At 36.3% G+C, this 27795-nt stretch overlaps 1 protein-coding gene across 2 annotated transcripts; it reads right to left on the bottom strand.

Moving 5' to 3' along the window:
- Positions 1-22: 22 nt before the first annotated feature.
- On the bottom strand, positions 23-27776 carry parp14rs1 (poly(ADP-ribose) polymerase family member 14-related sequence 1). Of its 2 annotated transcripts, XM_049484865.1 has the most exons (18): positions 27602-27776; positions 23268-23371; positions 23121-23154; positions 20387-20479; positions 18174-18440; positions 16937-17164; positions 13862-16107; positions 12182-12415; positions 11072-11293; positions 10321-10387; positions 10053-10199; positions 8298-8360; positions 8013-8189; positions 5897-6106; positions 4552-5199; positions 3301-3449; positions 1346-1520; positions 23-1253 (listed from the first exon to the last, which is right to left on the bottom strand). In XM_049484865.1, exons 1-18 carry the CDS (start codon positions 27774-27776, stop codon positions 970-972), a joined length of 5523 nt encoding a protein of 1840 aa, XP_049340822.1. In that variant the 3' UTR covers positions 23-969. The 2 variants fall into 2 exon arrangements, with proteins under 2 accessions (XP_049340822.1, XP_049340823.1); XM_049484866.1 differs by lacking the exon at positions 20387-20479.
- Positions 27777-27795: the final 19 nt, after the last annotated feature.

Below are 27795 nucleotides of genomic sequence, written 5' to 3'. Positions count from 1 at the left end.
AATACACAACATCAGCTTTTTTGAAGTTTTTAACTTTTATTGAAGTGTCCTGAGGTCCCAAAGACTTAATTTGTGGTTGAACAGTGCTTTAAAACTAAGGCATCCAATAGAGCATTTAGCAAAATTAGGTACTATTAGAGACTGATTTCAGATGAAGATGGATGTAGATAGATATGTATCCGTTGGTCATGTTTTTAGCCTAGATATGTGCCCAGCTCATAATATTGCAGATCTTGAGAGGTGGTCAGAAATAAAATTGTCCCCTTTATCCACAGATTGTGACCGGCCAAACTGCTTTTATTTTAAAAGTGTTTTTCCTTTTTGAGACATCCTGTATATTTTTGGTTGAGAGGCAATGCAGACTGTTGAGTTTAGGAATATGCAGAGCACACCTAACCCTCCAATCTGTTCAGTAAAAAAATAGCTCAAAAGCTTTTTGTAAAGAGTGTTGCACTTAAAAAGAACGTATTACGCAAATCATCAATAATCAGTCATTTTACACTCAAAATCATTGATACAAATTACCATAAGCTACTACAATGCTTAAAACACCCCCTTGTGGAGAACCTTAGGCCTGCTGTGAGAGGTATAAGAGTCATAATCCAAGTACAGGAAGTGCTTTGCTTGTTGGCTCAAATTACAACTATGAAAGAAAAAGCTACAAATTATAGCAGCAGTCAGAAAATAAAGGCACTTATACAGTTTTGGACAGATAAAAATATGAATTCTCTAACAGGTTCGTTAATCAGTTCTATCTTGTACCTATCTGCATAATTAAATAGTGGTATTTTAAATGTAACTATAAAATAAAATAAAAAAACAGCAAAATCAATATAGGTGCTTAGTCCTGAGCTGGCTGTGTTGACATTTCAGCCATTTCTAGTTTTTAAGGCATTCAGGCAATTTTTAAGATAAATACGCTAGGCAGATAGTATGATTAAGACCTGTTCAATGAAAATTAAAAAAAGTTTAGGTGAAGGTGATTAGATACTCTGGGTAAGCATGGTCATCGCGGAACACCACGAAGATGGTTGGTGCATTAGGCCTATCCACCACAGTGTCATAGAGGACTATACTGTTGGCAGATTTGGGGGGAGGGACAAACATGGAAGAATTTCCAACTGTGTAGTCTCCAGTGAGGACCCGGCACAGATACATGCGTTTGTGTCCTTGCTGGTTTGGAACTGAATAGGTGTTGTTTGCAGAGTAGCTGGCATTAAGTGCAAAGTAAGTGCCTTTTCCATACACCGTAGCTGCAATAAATCATAATAATCATATAGATTAGTGATGACAAAAATCTACCATTAGGAAATCAATCATCAGAAAGGTTTGCTGAACAATTTACCATTTACTCCAGCATAGCTTCGGTTGAAACCACTGTGATTGATATGCATCATTGAGTCCTCTCTGGTTCCATGAAACAGCCTCTTTTCATTGTTCTGGTGGCCGTTCTTAATTTCCATAATTTGCTTGTTACTCTGGTACTTCTTCCACATTCCAGGATTCTGAACTCGTTCAATCTACAGCCAGGAAAACATGTTTCATATTTAAAATTATTACACTTTTTTAAAATGATCTTTTTGAATACAAAAAAAAGTATTGTATAAAAGACACCATCATATACATACAGACTGAGTAAAAGAAACATTTCCTGATTATTCAGACTGATCCATAAGGACATTTGTTTCCAAATGAACCAAAGTCTATCAGCAAATCTTTGGATGTAATTTATGAAAAATCAAATCTGTATTATGACAACGAATATAGTATTTTAAAAATTGTTTTGATACTTTAATATATCTGTATTTTCTTATGACCCTGCAAAAAGGATTCATGTGAAGTTTTGCTTTTTTCTTCTCAAGCATAACATGAGCTAGCAAGCAGCTCTAGTGTCGGAAGCTGGATTTATCACTAGGGCTGGGTATCGCTTTAAAATTGTCGATACAGATACCGATACCGATGTGATAGTTTGAATTTGATACCGATACCCAAACAATACTTTTTTCAATACCTTTTTCTAAGTTGAAACCAAAAACAGCCAACATGAGTAATCTCATTCTCATACGGGAGAGACTCCATCTTTTTGGATCTTGTTGGAACAAAACAATCAATGAGCATGATTGTGGTGCTTTAGGCTTTACTTGTGCTTAAACTACCACATTTTTTTAAAGAAATATTAGCATTAGATTGTCAAAAAAATTCTATTTATATTAGGTGTCCATCACTTAAAAATGAATTGCAATAAAAATTGATTGATTTATTTTATTTATTTTTTTATTTTGCTGTATTATTGTGAGGGGACAATAATAATAGTGTATTTTTGTTTAGGTCTGACAGAGTAGATCATTTTTTACTGTATTTCAGAGTAGAGAGAAATAAAAAGAGGGGAGCACGAGTAAGCAAGAGACAAACTGTTCAAACTGGATCACATTGCTGTGTACTGAATAGTTATTATATCTTAACACCACAAATGAAAGTGGCCCAAATCAGAACAGAAAAATGTAGAATGTAGAATGTGAGTGCACTGAAGAAGAATGTCAAACAGCTGGGAATGTTTCACATGGCAGTGGAGCCCAACCTTGTGAAGCAATTGTGAAGAAAGTGCTTTAGCTTTGTTCTTTTCATAAGGAGGAGTGTTCACCAATGATTAATGGGTGTCAAGCAGAAATCTATGTGTGTATATATATACACAGGGGTTGGACAATGAAACTGAAACACCTGGTTTTAGACCACAATAATTTATTGTCCCGACGGACAGTTCTGGTGGAAACAGGAGAGTTGAGGTGCACATTGAATTCTGCCGTGATATGGGCAGCCGTGGTTTTATGTTTTTTTAGATACAATCCGGGTTAGCACCCGAACATCCCTTCCAGACAGCTTCGTCTTTCGTCCACAGTTAATCCTGTTGGATGTGGTCTGTCCTTCTTGGTGGTATGCTGACATTACCCTGGATACCGTGGCTCTTGATACATCACAAAGACTTGCTGTCTTGGTCACAGATGCACCAGCAAGACGTGCACCAACAATTTGTCCTCTTTTGAACTCTATATTTAGATTTTGAGCAAAACTGTGCTCTTACCCTGCTAATTGAACCTTCACACTCTGCTCTTACTGGTGCAATGTGCAATTAATGAAGATTGGCCACCAGGCTGCTCCAATTTAGCCATGAAACCTCCCACACTAAAATGACAGGTGTTTCAGTTTCATTGTCCAACCCCTGTATATAAGCAGTATGATCAGTATGAAGCAGTATGATCCAGGATGCAAACAGCAATCATTGTAGGTGTAGGTGATACATACCTGAATAATGTTATTATTGGGGCAGGTGTTCCTAAAGTGGCCCAAGACATCATTGTACTCTTTGCTGCCAGTCTTCAGTGGACACATTTTGACCAGGTCATTAGCTGCCATTGCCTCCCAATCCTGTGGGATGCTATCAATGACTGGAACTGAAAAAAAACAAGTTTATGTTTGTGATTTAGCGTTTTCAGATCAATAGTAATAATGTTCTTTTTTAAAATAATTTATTCCTAATTTAATCTAACTTTTCTATCTGTCACTGATGCCAGTTCACGCGAAGGAAAGCGCAGTGACCCAGCTGTGACACATCAGCTAACAGACATCTGTGCTGACCAACATCTCATCACATGAAGCAGTACGATCCTGGATTCAAACAGCAATCCTTGGATCACTCTGAGCCCCCAGTAAGTAATGCCTTAACCAAACATTATAATTTGCATTGACGTTTAGAGACATTTACAAGTTTATACAGCAGCCAGGTAAATGTAAGTTGGATCATATGTTTAAGTGTAAATCCTAAATAATATTGTTCATAGTGTAAAAGCAGCAATGTTCAGAATGTTCAGAATTTTAATTGCCCCACAGCAACTTATGTATCTGAAGTAGTAGTTGGAAAGTGACAGGAGATAAAAGCACTGTCACATAGACTGACATTTTCTGACAAGTTTTATGACTTAAACTCATCACTGAAGATGACCACTGCCATTCTTTGTCACTTCATGGCAGTTTCGAGCACAACTATTTTTTATTCATGAGTGTAAATCAATCGTTACATTGATCAAAAGGTACTTGCATTGACCTTTTTGCTGACACAAACTGAGGTGTATTTCATTTTCCTGCCAGTTTTCAGGGTACTCTGGCCTTAAGATATAATAATAAATGTTAGCATCAAGCAAAACAGATGTTTAAATTACAACACAGTTGCCGTAGTGTCTCAGAAAGACGTGCTAACGTGGTTTCTGACATTATATGATGTACAATTATTCACAACCTCAAATCAGAAAAAGGGACAGTGTGGATTTTTTTAAGCAGTGTTTAGTACAATTCATATGACTTTTACAATTCATATGAATTTATGTATATTAACAAATTAAATTAAATTTACAAGACAAAACATCTTAGGTCCACAGTGTCTGCAATCAAATTAAAGGTGTGTCTTTTAAAGGTGTCTTTTATTGTTGGTTTAAATATATATATTTGGGGTATAAGACAGATGTCTAGGTTTAACTGAAATGAAGATAAAATCAGTACCTTGTAATTTATCAATACGCTTGATGTTCATCTGATTACCACCAACAGCGCTCACAGCAGGACCCTCTGGCATTGTGACTTTGTATGCTTGGCCTTGCACGGTGATGTCCACATGAGGAGACTTTAGCGTTAAAGCTTGTTCCAGCTTGAAGTTCGTGAGCTGATCGAAGCTGTGGTACTGGCCACTCTGCTCGTATTGCCATTCTACCATCTCACTTGCAAACTCCATATCTTTCTTCAGGCTAAAATCATCTCTGGCTTTTCTAAGCATGGTCTGGATCTCACTGACAGCCATCAGAACATCCCTGCTGAGGCCTTCCACCAGAATGGTGGTGTCATCAGACCCCGCCCCCTGAGTCTTGTGCTCCACTCTCACACTGACATCCTTGGATTGTTGCAGCTCTTGAATTCGTTGTTGGTCTTTATCAGACAGATTAAGGATCATTGGATCAGAGATCGATTCGAATGCCTGCTCGTCTGAGATGAGCTTCTCTATCCACTGCTTGGCCTGGTCCACTGCAGCTCGGGAAGGTCCACAGATGGAAAAGCAAGCCGGATTCAACACTTTCCCATCAATCACAAAGTCTTTTACTTTCTGTTGCTGGTCACCTTTATCCTTTGATCCAGTGAACAATGACTTAGCAAATGCTGTAAAAGAGAAGAGACATGTTTGTGTTTTAAGGTTTTTGTTGCGTTAATACTTCTACAGGATTGTGTCTTGTGTTTTTTAAAAAGGCCTATTCTCATGGTAACTTTAATGAGAACCAGTATCTTTACATAACCTAATATTGAATTTAATAGCCTTTCAGATTGCCCCGGGGTTCCCACCACATGGCAAGGTTTTACTATTAATTTATTTCAAATTTTATCCCACTTTCTTCCTAATTAAGAAGGTCAATTACCCAACCAACTAACTAGGACTTGCCCTATCGCCTAGTAATGCTCATGCCCTGTCACTAATAATGCCCCCACATTAGGAAGGTGAAGGCTAGCACATGCTTCCTCTGATACATATGAAGTCAGACTCCACCTTTTTATGAACTGCTGTTATGTAGTATTACTGAGCAGCCAGCTCGCTTGGAGGAAAGCGCAGCGACCCAACTCTGACACATTAGCTAACAGACGCCTGTGCTGACCGACACCACCTTGGGAGTGATGCAAGGAAAGAGCACCATCTACCCACCAAGAGAGAGCATGCCCAATTGTGCTCTCTCGGCTTCTGATGGCAGGCAACGTTTAATAAAAAGGTTCTAATAATAATGACCTGTACTTGGATGACTGTATATTTCCCTGCTGTTTAAGATTCAAATATAACTGTAAAAGGGAATCAAGTTAAGACACATACCTGCTGCTTTTGAGAAGACTCCTTCTTTCTTTTGCTTGTCACTGCCTCCTTCCCTTTTCTGCATGCTTTGGTGGAAATCTGCCAACATGGGGGCCTGGAAGATCACCATACGGATCAGTTTGATGGACGATTGTGGAGTCTGTGTCACAAAGTCCACCACAGCATCCAGCATGCTGTCTGCAACCTGTCCTGGGTTTGCGCCACCCTGACCTGCACAAGACAGAGGTTCATTGAAAGGCCATTATATGACAGCTCCACACAGCTAGCACAGTAAAAAAATACAGACACATTGTAGTTAATTGCATTTATATTTATGATATTTGGCTGAGCAACTAACATTTGAATCCTGTTACACATGCAGATGAAAACATGCAGCTAAGAAACTCTTATTGGTGTACTGTGCTTAACTTTGCACTTAGGGTATTTTCACACCTGCACTATTTCGTCCAGTTAAAAGTGGACTCTGGTTTGTTTTCACCCTTGGTGAGATTTTTTTTTGGCAGGGGTGAATACAGTAATCGGTTGGTTTGTGTGAGAATAAGATCCGACGTTGACCCAAACCAGAATATCAGCTGTATTCTACAGGTTTGATCAGAACTGCATTCTGGGGTGCTGAGTGGTCCAGCGGTCTAAAGCACTGGCACTATGATTGGGAGATTGCTGGTTCGAATCCTGATCATGCAGCTTGCCATCAACTGTCGGAGCCATGAGAGAACACATGTCCCTGCTCTCTCTGGGTGGGTAGATGGCATGCTTTCCCACATCCCTCCAAAGAGTGATGTCGGTCAGCACAAGGCATCTGTGAGCTGATGTATCAAAACCGTGTCTGTGCGTTTTGCTCAGAGAGAGCTGTGATGCTGCATCAGCAGCAGTTGGAAAAGAGGCAATGGGCTGACTTGACATGTATCGGAGGAGGCATGTGCTAGTCTTTCTGTGTTTAATTTCTCGCTCTGTCCCAGACAGGTCTGACCAAAAGCTCACTCAGTAAACTAATGAAAAAATTGACTGATTTGAACAGGGAGGTAAAAACTCCAGGTGTAAAAACACCCTATATTTGTAAAAACACCCTTAAAATACAACAACAATAATAATCATAACAATATGTAGGACACAGGGACACAGTCATGAAGCATTATACTGTGCACCACAATATAAATATAATGGTATGTTGATGTGTCTATTTCTAATATTGCTTGTTTAATAGGTACAAAATGTTAGCAGCATAAATGGTTTGTACGCCCTGCATAAAAGTATTTAACTTAAAGGAGAACTCCGGTGTTAAATTGACTTTTGGTGTAGTAAAACATGATAAAGTGTACTAATATCGCCTGCCTCCTGGCATAGCAGCCGGCACCCAGTGCATTTATTTACACTGAGGAAGTTGTTTAATACACCCATAATAATCACAACTCAACCAATTTTTACCAGATCCCAGTTTTCACACGGTTTGGTTTGGGCAGAGGGCAGAGATGTAGTAATGATACAGGATTCATACAGCTTTCATGCTGAAATACTTTGTAATTAAGAAAGACAGACATATGGTATGGCATATTAATAAGTGTATAAATGAATTAATTTGATATAATTATATGTACACACACATATATATAATGTGTGTACATATAATTGTACACACACATAATAATAATCATTATTATTAATATGCCATACCATATGTCTGTCTTTCTTAATTACAAAGTTTGTTAACGAGCATAATACAAAGTATTCCTCAGTGTAAAGGCAGGCAGCCTATGCGGAGTCTATGTATATATATGTCTATGACATTATCAGTACAATGATTGTGGCGCCTGGATATTTACCTGCACTGTGGGATGTAAACAGTGTTTTTTTAATAAGCTTCTTGTGCAGTTTTTAAGTTATTAATGCCTTGTTTTAAATGTCAGGGCTCACCGGATTCTACCAGTGAGGTGTGGAGTTACTTTGAGCCTATTTACACCCTTATAAATAGCGCAGGGCAAAAGGTGGGCAAAAAGAACAAAATTACTACGGAGGTGTGCTATTCAACAAAGGTTAGTACTCTTTATCATGTTTTACCACGTTAAAAGCCAATTTAACACTGGAGTTTTCCTTTAACCTGCATATCACCTTCACCCACCTGTGCCAAGTGCAGGGAAAGAAATGGAGGTGAGCTTTTGCTGCGCTGTCATTTGAAGCACTTGCTTGACACGTTGTTTGATGGTTGCAGGATCACTCTTTGCTGAAATGTGGATGATCTTCTTGCACTGCAGCATTCCTGGCTGAGTCATTATCAGCCCTTGGTTTGGCTGTGCTCCTGAAAAAGGTGATCTTTAAAATTTAACATGCTACACATCAAGACAACAACATTTCAAAACTGGAGCAAAATATTTAATAGCTACATATCAAAAATGTGAATTCTTACCAAGTTGTGTGCACTCAGCTTCCACGTTTGAACCAGCTGCATCCAAAACAGCCTTTGAGACCCCTTCAGAATAGGAGAATCAATATGTTATACACAAAATACATGTTGAACTGTGACTATTAGTAACACTTAATTTACTTGTAACATATGTATGATATTAAAGTTTGTATTTGCACTAATGATCCAAAACCTTAAGTCTACTCATCAATGAAAATAATTAACACTAATAAGTCTGGAGGAAATGGACTGTTAAGACCAAGAGCCAGCCGACTGAGTTACAACATTACAAAAAACTGTAGGTGTTTTTCTCCCTTCCAAATTCCCCAGATCTCATTTCAACTGTGTCAGGTACCACAGGCAGAAATGTCAAATAACAAAATACAAACACTTGGTTATCTTACTTTAGTAGAAGTTTTGGTTATCTATACTTTACTAGAGTAATTATTATTGTTCAGCCTACTTTTTTCTACTCATACTTCATTCCGGCTTCGGCTACAAAAAAAACCCTATCCAGATAAATCTCTCGATTTAGAGTGAATTTGATTCACTCTTGGTTTGTACGTGATTCATCCCACCTGCACGTCACATTCCAGCATTGTACTAAAATGCATTTATTTTCAATGGGCATATATGTAGCTGAAGCAGGAAGCCTACTGCATCCCAAATGTATTAACATTAACATTTTATAGTCATTATGGCTTTGAGAAAATGTGTTTTGGGGAGGGGGGTAGTGCACTATAGACTCCTATGGCACGACCTAAACTTTTGTCCTTAATGGCATTTTTTACATTACTTTTACTTTTATACTTTAAGAACTTCTACACTTTTACTTGAGTACAAAGCTTGAGTTGATACTTAAACTTCTACACGTATTTTAAACCCTAGTATCTATACTTCTACCTGAGTAATGAATGTAAATACTTTTTGACATATTTGACCACAAGGCACCTTCATAGGTCCTAAAGAGCTTATGCCAAATAACTAACTCCCTGAAAAAAAATACCAGGCTCTTTTTCTAATTCTTCATTAAGGCTAACCATTCTGTGTTAACAATGGGGCCTAGGAGTGTAGCAGAAAAACTACCAAGGTACAGAATTTTTTGTACCTGATTTCCCTGGAAATCCCCTGCTGGTTTTAGTGTTTTTTTCCCTCTAACACACCAGTTTACCTAGTTTACCTCAGCAAGGGTTCATAATGTAGTTTATTATTTGCTAATGCTGCCACTTTTTTTGCCAATCACAGTCACGCTCCCCAACTGTGATGTCACATGCATACCCTCTATTTGGGTAAAAAGCTTAAGCTGTAAACCAATGGATTTGCTGGGGGTATTGTGTATTGTGGTAACTGTAGTAGTTTAAAAGTACTGCTCTGATCTTGTTTGCCCCTCCCACCGTTGCCGTTCCTTGTCCTGCTTTTCTATCACACCTTTTTCCCTGTTGTTGTGGTGTGTAGTGATAGCAACTCATATAAATTTGTTGATCTCTCACTGTTTTCACCTTTGGATTTAAAAAGACTAAAACTAAATGAGTACCTTACTGATATTCTAGGTTTAAAATATTATTTACACATCCTGAATAGAAGGTAATTAGCACGATAGACACTTTTCTATTGTTCCCACAATATTTATCGCAAAGCACTACTCAGGGGGGGTACTATACAGCAAACCATGAAGTCCAAATCAAAGCAGAAACTGACCTGTGCCTTTTGTCTACTCTTACACCCTTTACTAAGTTCTGATTAAGTGTCAGAGCTTACCGGCTTTCAGCGTGAAGTTTTCATTGCTGGAGTTCACAATAACATCTGTATTCTGTTTAGTGATGTCGCCACTCAGGACCTGAAGCACAACGCCTCCCACTGTGGTCTCATAAGTCCCTGATTTTGAGGTGATCTTTGACAAGGGACCTAGGGTTTCAGGTTTAAACAATTCTGTTTAGTTCTTTTTTTATTTTAAAGAAATAAATACCTGAATTGATGTGGTAATGGTTAAATTATCAATTTAAAACAAGACTTTTACAAATTGTACCTTTGCTTTGTTGCTGCGTGGAGGATACCTGAATGTTGAACTTATTGTTGAACTCAGTTGTGAAGGCCTGTAAATACAATTCAGAGAGCTTTACTATCCACTAGCCATGTCACAGTACAACACAAACATCACAATTAGAATCATAACACTCCAATCATTACACAGTGCAGTCACTATATGATATACTGAACACTCACAGATCCTGAATTGCTGCAAAACTAGACATGCAGTTATGTCTCAGGCAGATATGTAAACGATTAGATACTGGTGGGCATAAAAGTGCTTTCAACACTGTCCTATAAAAAGACTCATTTGAGGCTACATTTGGGTAGTGTACCTCTTGGTGAGAAATCACTGACTGCTAAACATGCCTCTACAGCATACTTAAAGCTCAGTGGACATACTTTAAAAGGGGTGCATCAATGGACTGAGAGAAGCAGGATGTTTTGTTTTTTTTGTTGTTTTTTTGACAAATTGCCTGCCAGCTAGGCCGTCCATCAGCAAGCCACCATCACTTCTTTTTGCAATGGTGTTGTGAACAAAAAACCTGAACTACTACAGACTGGAACCGTATCATCAGCCGTTTCCCCACTATACTAATAGTGTAATCACTTACATTTACTTCATTACATTCATACATTAGTTTCATTTGAAAACTTTTAATTGGTGTGTGTTTTTTTTTCTCGGTGAGTATATATACAGCATACAGTATGTTTTATTATACTCATCATATATCATTATTTTTCCTTACCTGGATGGTTTGAGTGTCTTGGGGATAGAGAGCAAACATCACTTCCTGCACATGACTGGAAGTTCTATTCTTGCTAAATTTTAGAACTGAATCCAACATAAGGGAAGCGACCAGGGCCTTTGGAAATCCTAAGTTTCCTGTGCCAATGGCTGGAAACACAATGGACTTCTGCTGCTGCTGCTCTGCCTGTCCTAAACAATTATCCATAATGCCTTCCAGTATCTATTCAAAGAGAAGAAAATGATACTCCTTTAATTTACATTCACAAACAACCAATATTATGCATAAAGGCAGTTTCCCAGGCATAGATTAAAATGTGATTTTCTTTTTGTACATAAGTACTTTATTCACAACATCCTATCACATCCTTATAATTACTGCATTAGACATTAAACTGCACATTCAAACTGTACAATTTTGAATCCATACCACTATCACTATATTTCTGTATATATTTTGATTTCTGTATAAACATTTAAAAAAATTATATTGTATTTTTATTTCATCATATTTCTTTTGTATCAGAATATTATGTTCGACTCCTTGTTTCAGTATTAACTGTCCATTTTTTTTTTCAGCTCCACTGAGAATATAGGAGCATTTTGTAGTTCTACTGTATAATCACAGACCTTCTGATTTTCTGCATACTTATTATTATCCTCCTTTCACCCTGTTCTTTAATGTACAGGACCCCACAGGAGAGAAAACCCCACAGAGCAGCTATTATTATTATTTTAGAAGGGGGTCATTCTCAGCACTGCTTTGACTTCATCACAAAGTTTTTTAAGCACCCGATACTGAGAATAATAAAACATTATTCTATGGGCAGCATCCTGTGGTCACTGATGAAGAACAAGAAGATGACCAACACAAACTGTGCAGCAACAGATTAGTCTCTGACTTTACTTTATCCACAAGGTGGAGTTTATATTTCTATATGTCTATGGTACAAATTGTTTAAAATCTCCAGCAGCACCTGGATCTAGGTATCTGATAGTGGACAGGCCCATTTGGTCTATGGTCTGGAAAATGTTATATTAGTATAAATGCACAAACTATAAGATGCCAAACTACCAAATGCTAAATTAGTGACCTAAATGAAGTACCTACCTTTTGTTCCTGACCTTGTCCCTGATTCCAGTGAGGAGACACAGCATGGAAAACCAGTTTGTTTTTGAGGTTAGCACCAGTAGTGACAAAAACGGCCCCAGCGTTTACTTTGCCTGTGGCCTGTTGATTAAAAAGCGTCTGAAGCTGCTGCCCTGCTTTGTTAAGGATGGCACTCGAGATGGCTCCATGACTAAGGGACAGGTCAGTCAATACGGAGTTTACAACCACATCCATCTAAAGACAATGAGAAAAGTAATTTGATTATACAATAATAAACAATACTAGTTTTGCAAAAAGACGAATGCTTCCTTTGCACATATTAAACAAAATTACTTGTAAAACTCTTACAATCACCTACAAGGTGATGACAGAACAGGCTCCTTCCTACCTGCACTCACTCCTGAAGGCTTACGCTACCTCCCGGCCGCTGCGCTCCTCCAATGAACGTCGCCTCGCTTTGCCAAACACTCACACAAAGCAATCCAGACTGTTCTCATACAGAGTTCCCCAATGGTGGAACAAACTACCTTGTCAAAAAAAGATGTTCACCTAAAAGCTAATCTCTGAGTTCTGGAGCATGGGTGTTATTAGTATTTGTACCTAACAATCACACCTGCTGTTCTGAAGCTTCAGAACCAAACCATTTCTTTAAGTAAGGATGTTCTGCTGTTGGTTCCTCCTCTATAAAATGGTAAGAGCACACACAACTCCTTAACATTCCCATCTTTATGTGTTTGTAAAAATGTATGCTTTTCTTTCAATTACTGTGACACCCTGTTAATAACTGATCACATATATACACATATATGATCACATTATATGTAAGTTATATTAGTGGTGTCAATTAAAATAGTATATACTTGTTTGAGGGGAGTCAAAATCAACGTAGGGTGCTTGAATACAAAATGCATGAAAAACTGGATTGTAAATGTCTCATCTTGGTTGTGAGGATTTCTGAATTCGAACTTAATTTGATGAGCATAAAACTCTGACAGGGCAGGAACGTGTGGGTCTGTGTGTGATAATTATACATATATATATATATATATATATATATATATATATATATATATATATATATATATATATATATATATATATATATATATATATATATATATATATAAATCACTGTGGGTGTAATTTATGGATAGTCTGCTGCTGCACCAGAAGTTCTACCACAAAGTAAACAAATGTGCCGCTGTCTTTGTCATCAACCAGAATAAGGTGGCTAAATGACTACTAAATGGGAGTGACTACTTGATTTACACAGTGCTGTCTCCTCCAAAAATATGTGATAAACATATTTTTATCCCATTAGGTAGATACGTCATTGTGTATAGCATATATACATGTTATGCATATGTAGCAGCTAAATTTCATTTTGTAGATGTAACACACCAAAGGTACTGTATCTGTACCATTCACAACTAAACTGAACTTCTCATTGACTGGCTTCCTACTTGAGATACTTGCATTCTAGGTTTCAATATGCACAAGGTTATTATAACCTGAGGTTATTTTTACAGCACATTTTACAGAAGGTAAAAAGCTCCAGCTTGGCTTGGAATGGACTAAAATTTCTGAGGAAGTCATAATAATACTGTAATTATTACTTTACACCAACTCCCTAGGTAAAACAATTCCCCCCAAATAAGCATTTGGAAGAATTATACTCACCGAAGTGTCCTCGATGTTGCACTTTGAAAGTGTAATGGTCAGTCCCTCCTTTGTCTTAATGCTTTGGGGTAAACCTTGGCTTGAGAACTGGGGTAAACTTGATACGTTTGTGTTTTGCTGAGGCTGGCTTGGCTTGCTCCTGGAAGGAAATCTCTGAATGGTGGAACTTTCCCCGTACACGTTCCTCACTGCAGTTTCTAAAGCCTCGACTGTCTTGTCGTTATTATCAACAAGGTGTATCTTCTTTACACAAAAGCCTCCACTCTTAGACTCACAGAATTCTTTTATAGCTTCAACAATGGAGTCTGCACAAAGGTCCAATGGGAACCCAAGGTTTCCAGAACTTAAGGCTGGTATTGCAATAGAATGGCAGGTCTGCTGCTCAGCATGTTTCAGACTACCTATCACAGCTGTTTTCAGAAGTTGAATAGACCCTTGTCGATTAGACTGATCGAATTGTGGTCCTACTGCATGGATGACAAACTTGCAGCATAGCTGCCCTCCTGCCTTGGTGACAACAGCTTCACCTATGTTCAGCTTTTTTCTTGCTTTAATGATCTGGTGACAGGCATCCTGCAGTTGTGGTCCGGCAGCATCAGAAATAGCCTTTGACAGACCCCCATTAAACTCCAGCTTGTCATTGGCTGCATTAACTACAGCATCTACTGTATAAGAGCACATATCCCCTTTGCTGACCACAATCTCCACTCCTTCAGGTGTAAAGACACCTTTCTTTCCACTGGCACCACCAGCCTCAACCTCATCTACTAACTCCACCAAGCATCCTGTATTGTTCTTGGCTTCAGAAATGTACATTGTCTCCTTCTTCTTGAAGAACTTCCTGGCACCAGGCTTAGCTACTTTCAAGTTGCCCTGGTAAACAGTGGAAAGTAGGTCCTCAAAGACAGGCTTACACTGAGAGATATGAACCCTTGGGCCATTCAATGAGATTTTGTCATCTTTGAAATCAACATTCACTTTGTTTTTCACCATTTCAAACCAGTCCTGCTTTCTGTGCTCCTCGATAAATCTGATAACAATCCCGTCTGCTTCAAGGCTTGTGGTAATGCTAGAATTGGCCTCAAGAAAATCAGTCAGCTGTTCCAGGACTAATTCAAGCGCATCAGCAAAACCAGAAACTGTAACTTGGCTGCCTGATGTGTTTATTAAAACAACCTTTACTGGAGAATTGAACGAGCTATTTAAGCTAGTAATGAGATCTTGCCATTCTGCCTTCCTGATCACACTGGGGTCCTCCACATCAAGGCATTTATAGATTAACACTGTTTTCAAATGTTCCTCACCATCCTTCAATGTCTTCTCAGTTTTGGCGATAAGCGATGCGACATTGTCCTTTATCTCCAAGGATGCAATGATTCCTCTGGATAAGAATAAATCATTAGTGAGATCCTCCTTGTCCCTCTTGGTCAGAAACTCCAGTATAGATGGGTGGAGTTCCACCACTCTCCGACTGAGGCCAATGATTTCCTGTAGAATCTTATTTTTTGATTCCAGTACTTCTTGCTTTAGACCATAGAGAACTAACTTTTGACTGTGAGAGTGGTAATTCAGCTCCATCTCTGGAAATTTGCTTTGTATTTCCAGCTCAACACCACCTAGCCTGACGATCTCATAAATGGAGTAAGCCATGCTGACCTCATCTGTAATGCTGCCCTTTTCCCTTTGGATTCTTTGAGTTATGCTATCAGTCGCACTATTCACAGCATCTCTAGTTCTGCTTACATCTTCTGCAAGGCCCGCAAGAATCACTGTTGCTTGATTTTCCTGAAGGACGAGGGTCACAGGTTCAGCACAAAGGGTCTTTTGGATTTCTTCCACCGCCTCACTCCACGCATCTCTCAGAATATTGATCTCTAATGATTTATATTTGGACATTTCAGCAGCAAACTCAGCAGAGGCCTTCTCTCTCCATGCCTGAATGAGCTTTCTCGTCTGGGAACCTTGCTGAAGTAGAGAAGCTAGAGGTATAATTTTCACAGATGAGGCTTGAAGATCCAGCTGACAGTAATGTTTGCACATCTCTTGCTTGATCAGGTCCAGTTTTTCTCGGTTTTCTTGGAGATATTTCCCAATAGATATATCAATATTCTCTGTGAAGATTTCTGGGAGTCTCAGCATGGGTCTGTCTTTTCCATAGAGTGCTGTTCCCAGTGAGTCATGGTATGGGAATACTTTGAGAGGTTGCTTTTTAATCTGATGTTGTGTTCTGAGAACTGTGCTTACAGCTGGGAAAACACATGAAAAGGTTTGAGTTTAGTGTATACTTAAGTTAGAAACATTTAATTACAATAACAACTACATATAAACGCATTAACAAAATAAATTGCGTTGTCCGGATTGCTGCAAAGCTCTGAAAGCAGTTATGTTTCTGGCAGATATGTACATTATTAATCGACAGTTGTAGTCTGATTAGACACTGGGTCTTTTCACAAGAGGGCATAATAGTGCTTGCCCCCCAAGCTGTATAATAGCCTCACAAGGTTACTTTTTTATTGTGTACCTCTTGGCTAGAAATTGATGCTAGATTGTTAGAGAGGGGGAACATCAGTTGACTCTTAGAAGCAGAATGGTCCTTTTGAAATGGTGGTCTGGGGTTTGCTTCTAGTGGGATCTGGTGCGATACTGCTGCAGGTGTGGAAGCTTTTCAGGTTAAATACAGCCACACTGAGATAGAACTGAAGCGTACTCAGCTTTGTGGAGTGAGTGCAGGTACTGACAGTATGGTGATAAACACTAATAATATGCATCCCAAAATAACTTTTTCTCACTGCTTGAATGTTTATGTATAATGTTATGTATAAATATGATGTTTGTATGGGCAAAAGAGTTTTTTTCCAATCATTTTGTAAAACCGAAATGCAGAAGTGATGTGTGGAATTGTGCCATCGACCCACAATTCAAATGGAGCCCAGAATTAGACCTAAAGGCTCTTGAAATCAGGACCAGTGTTTAATCACCCCAAGTGTTTTTTGCCACCTTTGCCACACTGCAGCCTGACTTGTAGTGTGAACGTGTCAGATATCTGCACATCATACAGTCTCAATGGTGCCTCACCTGTGTGATCTTCAAAAGAAATGATGGCAGACTGTCCGTCTTCAAGCATCACCACGTCACCATCTGTTTCCCCATACTTTTCAAAATACAGCATAATGTGGTCGGAGTTCAGGTTTGATGGTAGGTCCTCAACTTTCACCTTAGTGGTCATCTCAAGAGTTCTGACAGTCAGATCTTTCTTCCTGAAAACGCTGTTATCTGGGCAAGACAGAATGAAGTTTGCTGCACCTAAAACACAAAAGATACAGAAGTAAATTTTATATTAAGATCAAATAGGCTTATTGACCTTTTCTGACACATGGATAATACAATATCACAATAAAGCTTAATTATTGGGGCCTTCATTAAATTATTGATTAATTGAGTAAATCTGACTGTACAGCTGGGGTTAACAGGAGGCTATACCACACATTCCGAGCTGGAGTTTACTCTCCCACTGAATGAAACCAGCAGGACATTTCACTAATTCTCATGAAGCTTTCAGACAGCACTAGTGGGGACGCTCAGATCTCCTCTGGTAGCTACCTGTAACTAAAGGCAGGAAAAGAGAGGAAAGAAAAGGGGGAATTGATCTCCATAGTGAACTATAATTTGTTAATATTTCTTTGTGTGAAAATAAAATACAATAAAATAAAATACAATAAATTAATACATATTAAAAAAGGGAAATTAATATTAATACATATGTTTTATCTGCTGTTAAATGTCATAAAAAATCTAGGTTTTTACACAGGAATGCAACAGCCAAACAAATGCATATTTGATTGTTACATCTATATTCTCAGCATTTGAAAATAAATTGCTGTATGTGTGTGTGGGGTCCCCTGCATAGAATGTGGATGTGAGTTGCTATTCTGTTCTAGCCAGATTTCTCCAGTTATATTCATTACCATCTATGCGCTGCCCACTGAGGGTGGTAATGCCTTCTATTACATATTCACAACACACACATGACACTGTGGATCGAGGAATGTTAAATACCTACCACAATTTCTAAAGTGGAATATGCCACCCATCTGACACCCACTATCAGTCCTCGTTCTAATAACTCCCACTTTTCATGTGGCCTGGCCTGTGATTTTTAATTACTGTGGCATGCTGGCCAGTGTTCAGCCTTACTCACAAGATAACACCTTACAACTTATACAAACCATCCCCTGAGGTAATACTTTATTATTAACTTACTGCTCTCCCATGACTTTTGGCACATCAGTGTATGTTGCGAGTAGTATTTTACCTTTTCTGCTAGTGAAAGTGACCACAGCACAGTTGCTCTCTGGGATGACCTCAATGCTGAATTCTTTGGACTCGGGCGCATCTCTGATGATGTTCTCCACCAGCATAACCAAGAACTCCTGATTCATGTTCTGGATGTTTTCCAGCACAGCTGATCTTCTTCCCTCACTCTCTTCAGTTGGCTCCTGCTCTTCTGACTCCTCACTCTGAGGTTCGTCACTAGGTGGCTCTTCATCTTTGGAAGGTGATTTCTCATGGCTTCTGGCATCTGCAGAGACATTTTTTAAATCAATTTAATTCTAAAAGTAAATAAATATAGAAATATAGATACACTATAGATGATTAAAGGTGATGTAAAATAATATATTGTGCCGCCCTACAGTATACTAACATTCTCATGTCTTATATAAGTTACTGGTTAGGTAAGTCTTAAAATATATATACAACATAACTAGAAGTTAAAAGGGTTTTTGGTAAAATAAAATAAGTGAAAATATCATCGACAGAGAACCCATTTGTGCATATTTTAATAAAGAATTAATGCTTACTCTCTACATTCAACATATCAAGGGATAAAACATGTTTCACAACAAAGAATCATAGCTTATTCTTATTGTATATTCAGATATTATAAAAATTTAAAATGTTAAATACATTTAACAACACACAATTCCACACAACAGACATACGCAAACAATGGTATAAATACTTATTGTCACACTAACCATTCTGTTTGGGATGATATACTGTCCCAGATATAACTGGGGTAAAATCAATATTACTGCAATTTGAAGACTAATAAACAGCAATGATCTGTTAATTGTTAAGACCATGGAATTTGAATAGATGTTGTGTATAAATATCCAAATAAATAAAATATGAATGTGTCAGCTTATTCAAGTGCACAGGCTATCATCACTGGGAAAAAAAAACATTATGGCAATACTGAGTTCAGCAAAGATGACTGAGTTCATGTTTCTACAGCACTGGAAAAAACACTTAAAAATGATTAGTGTCTTTGATTTTACCAAATTTAAAACCTCTGGAATATAATCAAGAAGAAGATGGATGATCACAAGCCATTAAACCAGCTGAACTACTTGAATGCACCAGGAGTGACAAAGTTATCCAAAACTGTGATTGTTCCACAAAAAAACAGATTTCTGAACTTGTTTTCTTTGCATTATTTGAGGTCTGAAAGCTTTTTATCTTTTTTGGGATTTCAGACACATCTTATTGTCTGTAAATAAATGATCTAAATGACAATATTTTTATTTTGGAGAATTATTTTAATTTGGGAGAAATGTTTTTATAAAATCTAAGTACAAGAGAAGTGGGCAGTGTTTAAACACCACACCAAATGAACCACTTTCTAAAACCAGTCTTTACATGTAAATTAATAATAAAAATCAATACTGTGTTTTTGAAAATCAATACGGTATTGTAAAACAAAATATCGCAATACATTATCAATATGTTCATACACCTCTAATTCATGTTATTATAAATGTCTCAATATTTAATTTATAAATTAGATAAGTTTTTCCTCATTAGTTAAGAGTTGAGAGCATGACAAACATCTGTCAAATCTTTAAAAAACAAGAAATTCTAATTATTTTCATTTAGGGTTTCACATTTTGCATTAGATAAAGTAGGCATAACAAGCCATTAGTAAGTAATTTTGATCTCTTGATAATAAAAGAAACAAGGTCAAAAGATATCCACACTGTATCGATTAAAGCTAATTGTGACATGATGTGATGTAAATTAGCTTCAGAGCATAAATAAATGCATGCAAGAATAAGACAGTTAATCTCTTCACCCTTACATTCACTGCCTGGTTTTAAATATAAACTGATGTATATTAACACAGAATAAGATAAAATAAAGTAAAATACAGTAAAAGTTTGGACACTCATCTCATACAGGCTCTTTCCTTATCTTTTTTTGTTACGTATTTACAATTTAGAACTATTGCAATCATTAAACACATCAAATCATTTACATCTATTTTGAAAATAACCTCACACACAGACACCAGCATTGCTGTTTGTATTTCTTCTTCCAAAAACAAGTATACGTCTTTAGAACAAAAATCTTTTATTGAGTCTAATTCGTCTTAATATCATTGACATTCTGAAAAACGTATTCCACCAGACGTGTCCAAACCTTTGCACCTTTTCTTTTGAAAAGAAATTAGTAAATGGAACTAACCCAAATGCCTGGGCTTTTTGAAGTCTGGCTCAGGACAAGCTTCTGTCCTCCTCTTAAGAGCCACGGGGTCAGTGTCCGAGGAGTGTGGAATGTCTGCAGCGTGTACATATAAGTTAAACTAAGTGCAATAAATACAGACTGTCATCAACATTTTTTTTAATATACAGGGGCATGAAAAATGATTTGCCCCCTTACAGATTTCTTGCATTTATGTCATGCTTTTTTTCAGATTATCAAACAAACTTTAACATCAGACAAAGACTATCCTGAATAAATATAAAAATGCACTTTTTAAACGATGATTTCATTTATTAAAGGAAAAAAAATATCCAAGCCAATTTAGCCCTGTGTGAAAGTGTCTGCCCCCTTCCTAAATTAACTGTGATCAATTACACTTGTTGGAAAGCTGATTTAAATTTTACTACTAACCACAACCGGGCCTGGTTACTGAAAGACCTGTAGAATTAAGAAATCCCTTAAACAGAACCTGTCCTACAACATGAAAAGATCTCAAAACAACACACTATGCCATGATCTGAAGAAATTTAAGAACAGATTATAGAACAGTCACTGATCATCTATCAGTGAAAAGGTTACAAAGTCATTTCTAAATCTTTGGGACTCCCTCACCGAGATGTGAAAGCCTCATTGCCAGTTATCAGTAAAGCCTGATTGCAGTTGTTGCAACTAAGTTATTAGAATTAGGTAAACACTTTTTCACACAGGGCTAGATTGATTTGAATATTTTTTTTCTTTTAAGAAATAAAATCATAATTTAAAAAGTGATTTTTATATTTACTCAGGTTATCTTTGTCAGATTTTAAAGTTTGTAAAAACAAAATATGTCTTTAGGGGCAAATACATTTCAAGCTACTTTTCATACACAGGAGTGGAATAAAGTGATTCAAAAGCAGTGTGTAAGACTTGTGGAGGAGAATATGCCAAGATGCATGAAAACTGTGATTAAAAAACAGGTTTATTCCATGAAGTATTGATTTCTGATCATATTCACTTTATGAATATGAATTTGTTTTCTTAGCATTATTTGAGATCTGCAAAGCTCTGCATCTTTTTTTGGTATTTCAGCCATTTCCCATTTTCTGCAAATAAATGCCATAAGTGCCAATAATTTTCAACAATGCTCATTTTACTCAAACATATACCAATAAATAGCAAAATCAGAGAAACTGATTCAGAAACTGAACTGATCTCTTATTTTTCTCAGTATATTCAGTATATATACACTAATATATAGACTCAGTCTATATATAGACTGAGAATTGTCCACCAACCAGAAATATACAGCTTCTGTGGGCAGCATCCTGTAAGCACTGATGAAGGACTAGAGAAAGCCCAAAACAAACTGTGCAGCAACAGATTCAGAGATTTTGTCTCTGACTTTACTTTATCTACAAGGTGGAGCTGCTTTAGGTAGGAGAGTGCGGTGGACAGTGTGTGAACATAGTGTTTAAAAACTCCAGCAGCACTGCTGTATCTGATTCACTCGTACAACCAGCACAACACATACTAACACCTCATACCCCACCATCATGCTAATCAGTGACTCTGCCGAGTTGAGAATAAATCACTCACCACCCAAATAATAATATGTGCTCTGTGGTGGTCCTGTGGGGTCCTGATCATTAAAGAAATCATTGAATAACAAACAATAATACTATAAGTTATATATTGTATACTAATCTTAATAGTTTGGGTTTGACAGGTTAGTACACAAATTATTCATGTAATAACAGGAAGTGATGAAACTCTTTTAGGCTAACATACGTCACTAGAAGTTCTTTAGCTGCTACACTTTTAATCGATATCTGCCATTTATCCTAACATTGTTCCATATGTGTTCCATACTTATCCCTTTGCATTTTAAATTGCATTGTGAGACATTAGTGTTGTTTTTAACCGCACTCAAAAAACTAGAACAAAAACCAGTTCTGAGTACATATTGTGGATATTTGAGTATGTTCAACCTCAATACTTTTATTTATGTTACTTCATACTTCATACTCAAAAACTAGAATACTTTCCAGCCTGCTACTGTCATTAAATAAAAAAACATGTGATACATTTGATCACAGCTAAAAAAATCACAACCTATATTTGACTGTTTAATCTATGCATGCTTAAATGGGTTAAATATCAAAATAAATAAAAAGAAATGCCTTTACATGTGTTACTTGAATTGGGGACTTAGTTTAAATTAGAACTAAAAATTTCATAAAATTTCAACTTTAAACACTTCAAAAGGAGGCCTTTATAAATAATAATAGCATTACGTGGTAAAATTTTGACAATAAATGGGTGTGTGTCAAAACACACATGTCTGACTTACTAAAAGTGTTAATTAACCCTATAAACAGCAAAGGCCTAATTTAACAGCAGTTACTGAACAGTTAAAAGGAGTAGCAATAAAACCATGGCTTAAGGATTGAAAGCAATAAAGGTCAATCAATCAATGACAGCCTCAACACAATTCACAGTAGCTGTAATGTGAGACATTAAATACATGTAATATAATCTGACTGAATCTGAACACTTGGTCTATAGCTACTGAGATATCCTGCCATGTGTATAAATACACCACTAGAGGGAAGCAGTCTGTAATTGTAGACTTGTCTGTAGACTGTAGTTTGGACTCTCTGTGATATCAGAGGCCAGAGATCAGCCCAGTCAAATTCACAAGACTAGACTAAAGTCCATACAGTGATTACAGACTCACCTGGTTGCTGTTCCTTGTTTGGAGACTGTGATTCCTGTAAAATAAATAAGCAAGACTTGAGCAGTCACATTGAGGAATGGATTAATTATCTAAATTGTATTTTAAATGAAATCAAGTTTTAATTAAATATAGTTGGTAATTATTTACCTGAGCTGCTGAGGCCTCTTCTGGAGAGAGGTGAACATTCAGCTGTATGACTTTTTGGCCCAATTTTATCTCGTGTGGAATTCTATCAAGTACATTTTGTCTCACTACATGAACACAGAGAGAGAGAGAGAGAAAGAGAGAGATTAAAAAGAGACAGTGGTGGAGAGTAATGAAAATTTAAAATTTGTTACTGTACTGTACTAAATATTTTTAGTACTTTACTTAGGTTTTTTCTTTTTTTTTTTTTACTGAAACTCATGTAGTATCTCACTACATTACAAATTAAAAAAAACTTGTTTTTTACTCCACTACATTACACCAAATTTAAAAGATTAGAAGTCACATCAAAAACAGTGTAACATTTTGGGAGAGCCCTATGCTAGTCTAAATTCTGAAATATATGAAATATATAGACGAAGTATAGTTAAGAAAACAAAAACAAATGAATAAACTTGTGTTTAAAGTAAGTTTTTTTATTATTAAACTTTTTTATTAAACTTAAATAAATCTTAATTTGTTATTTATTTTAATTTGGTTCTACCAAATGAAAACTGTTTGCCTTCAGTGTTTTATGTTTATGATCATTTTAATAGTCATCAGTGTCCTACTAATTAATTATATTATATTAAAAACTGAGAGTGACAGTATTTTTTTTTTTACCTAAAATGAGCTTTTAAAAAAATGTATTAGATATTATAGAGCCAAACATTGTACTTTTACATTCAGTACTTTTGAAAGCAAATACTTTTGTAAATTTACCCAAGAGGAAGTCTAAAGGGAGGACTTTTACTTTTAACTGAAATAATATTTTATCTCCATTATTATTATTATAACTCAAAGTACATGGTACTCCATCCACCACTTGAAAGAGAAATATGAAAATGTGCTTACACATACCTCTGTTCTAGATGTAGGTTAAGTAAGTGAATTTCTCAAGTTTGTCAGTTTGTGGACAGTGCATTATGTGAATAAAGAATAAAGTTTTGGACTCAATTCCATTCAGAGGCTTTAAGGTTCGCCTCACACTGACTGGGTTATTCTTCTTATAAAAGAATCCTTTCACAACACGTATTAAAACCCATAAACTTGTGTTTTACATTAGTTTAACTAGAAAATACATAATATCTGAGAATTAATATCACTAATAATCCTGAAAGAAAGAGGTAGAGATTAGCTGTAGCTCATTCTGCTATTATTATTTAGAATTAGCTAGAGCTAGCTTACTGTACAACCTAGCAAGGCTAACTGACTAGCTAAGGCCATACAATTTTACATGTGAAGATCTGAAGATCATCTTAAGATTCATTTGGATTTTCTTTAAAAATAAAAGCTGTTTACCAGAGAAGGGCGAATCCAATACTAGTCAGGTTCAGGCTGCAACTAAGGACTATTTTGATAATTGAATAATAATTTTTAATACATTTCCTCATTCATCAGATAAAATGGAAATATATTAATAAAAAAATTATTTAAAATAATCCACCATCTTATGTTCACATATAAAAGATTTTAAATAACTAATGTTGTAATTGTAAAAGGAACACATATCCTATAATTATTTTAAAAATGTCATTGTTCACATCAAGAATTATCCTGAAATTTTACATCAATTTTATTATTATCATTATTTAATAACACAACATTGGCTGTGATTCTCAAACACTTTCACACAAGAAAGTAGGAAAAATCTCTGAATATAAATGTAGTAAAAACTACTCCAGCAGGCTCTAGTAACACTAATGTTAGTTTACCTAAAACTATGTCTTGCTTTGGATACGCTGGTCATGCTGTCACATTTTAGGTGGAATTTAAGGTGGAAGACGACGCAAGTGAGATATAAATGAGACACATCTTGTTTAACTACTCTGGCAGGCTCTAGGAACACTGAGTGAGAAAAAATAATTAACACTAACCTAGTATGAACTTAAACTACGTAATAAACCTGTCTCTGCCATTCTTCCCCTTCAGGTGCTCATACAGCGATGTTGTGCTACATTCCCTGTGAGATCAGCTGTGCACATTTCAGCTAATGCTGTTTTTTGAAGGCCTTCATGTAAAGTGCTCCTGTACTTTTGACGTCTTGGGTCTGTGCTAACCAGGCCTCCCCACACCAAATTAATTAGTGAAAGCATCACATGCTACTCACCGTAGACCCAACTAATCAATTATTAAATCAATGGCCAACTATTTTATTCAGTTATCTTAATCGAGTTGTTGCAGTCCTAGATGTGCTTGACTGGTGCTCTAATAATTTGTCCTGGTCCTAGCTAACCAGACGACGGTTACTACACATGGTTAATACGCATGCATTCGACACTTATACAATATATATATAGTGTTGAATGCATGCGTATTAACCATGTGTAGTAATCGTCATATAATATATATGAAATATATGAAATATATATTATATTATCTAATCATATGAAATATTAATATATATATATATATATTTCATATGATTAGATAATATAATATATATTTCATATATTTCATATTCCATGCTATTATTTTCTACATGGCGAATCAATTTTGACAACAAACTTATTTACTATCACCTTAATTCCCTTATTTGTATCTTCTGATATGATGACTCAAGCTATTCCTTTTAATTACTAGAGCATTACTGGAGCACTGGAGTAATTTAAACAATCAGATTTTTAAAAACTGGGAAATTGTCTAAAAAAAGATTTTAGGCGATTTAAACATGCTACCTTTTTAAGAGCACTTTCTGATGAGTGATTTAGGTTCTTATTTGTCTTTCTTTATACTGGAGCTTTTTTTTAAACTAAAGCAATTTCAGATACTTTTTGATTCTGCAGATTTTTAAGTGAATGATTCAGTGTATTCAAATATATAATACTGAAGCAATTTCAGATTATACTTTTTGATTCTGCAGATTTTTTAATGAGTGATTCAGTGTATCCAATTTTTTTTTTGATACTGAAGCAATTTCAGATTATACTTTTTGATTCTGCAGATTTTTCGAGTGATTCAGTGTATCTAAATATTCGTTTTAATACTAAAACAATTTCAGATTATACTTTTTGATTCTGCAGCATTTTTAGTGAGTGATTCAGTGTATCTAAATATTCGTTTTAATACTAAAACAATTTCAGATTATAGGTTTTGATTCTGGGGCATTTTTTAATGAGTGATTCTGTGTTTCCAAACATTCTTTTTTATACTGAAGCTAAATATTCGTTTTGACACTAAAACAATTTCAGAATATACGTTTTGATTTTGCAGCATTTTTAATCAGTACTTTAGTGTATCCAAACATTCTTTTTAATACTGAAGCAATTTCAGATTATATTTTTTGATTCCGGAGCATTTTTAATGAGTGACTTAGTCAGATTATTTTACATTCTTTTTAATGCTAAAACATGTTCAAAAAGGAGATTTAGATTAATCAAATCCTTCCATTTGGGGGACATTTTATTGTGTAGATAATATTCTATCTACACAAGTATTTAGTTAAGCAGATGTACATATAAATGAACTCTTTGGGAGAAGAATCGACTCACTTCCCCAGTATTGCTTTAATCGGAGTGGACTCCATAACAAGGCTTTCTCTGAAGTTTTCTCTAAAGCTGGTTTATGAAGAGCCTGCCCACTGCCCCCCGTTACTGCAGTAACCGACTGAATACCGCTAGAGGGAGCCCGCGAGCAAGTCCTCAATGAACGGGGGTGAATGGGGCGATACGCTAAATACTTAAAATAAAAATAGTAATTTACTATTTTACCGGGATATTCATTCAGTTTGGAAAGTAGACACTAAACAACAAACGGTTTTAAGCAGTAAAGACGTGCTACTGTGAGCAGCCTGAGCAGTTTTAAAAGACTTATAACTGGGGCTTAAAAGCTTTAAATATGATATATTTGCTACTGTAACATTTGGTATTGTAGTAATTTATTAGTATTATTTCTGTATAAAAATGATTAAACATTTATAAACTCTTTATTTGTATATTTTGGTCACTCTGGAGCGCCTCCTGGTGCTGGAACAACTCGAAACACATTCTTAAATCGGTATTGTCCTTTAGTTTACTTCAGTTCATGTTTTAACTCATTTGGTAAGAGATGTGTGAGGTTATATTAAATTTATAAAATCTTCTTAGTAGTTTAATCTATAAGGTATATTAATGCAGGTAGGCATATTTCCTTGTTGCAGACTACTTGTCTACAGCTATATTAGCTACTTAAATGACTTTTTATAGTACACCATAGCATATAAATATATATGTATATATTTTTTATTTATTTATATACATACGAGTAGTAGGTATAACGTACAAGTAAGAAAACTTCGCTGAAGTAGCTATCAGACCTACCTTCCTCAGATTTGAAGGCGACAGTAGCTCTCTGTCCTCCCAGCAGCTTCACACAGCAGTCTCCCCCATTAGACTTTTTACTCTGGAAATAAATGGTGAGCTTGTTTTTTAGTTTGGGGGTATTGGGGTCCCATTCGCCCTGAACGAACAGGACATAAGGAAACTCGTCGGCCATCGCTGGCTGACTGTCTAAT

Source organism: Astyanax mexicanus, chromosome 11, assembly GCF_023375975.1.
Source record: "Astyanax mexicanus isolate ESR-SI-001 chromosome 11, AstMex3_surface, whole genome shotgun sequence".
Lineage (NCBI taxonomy): Eukaryota > Metazoa > Chordata > Actinopteri > Characiformes > Acestrorhamphidae > Astyanax > Astyanax mexicanus.
This window is presented reverse-complemented; position numbering and strand designations above follow the sequence as displayed.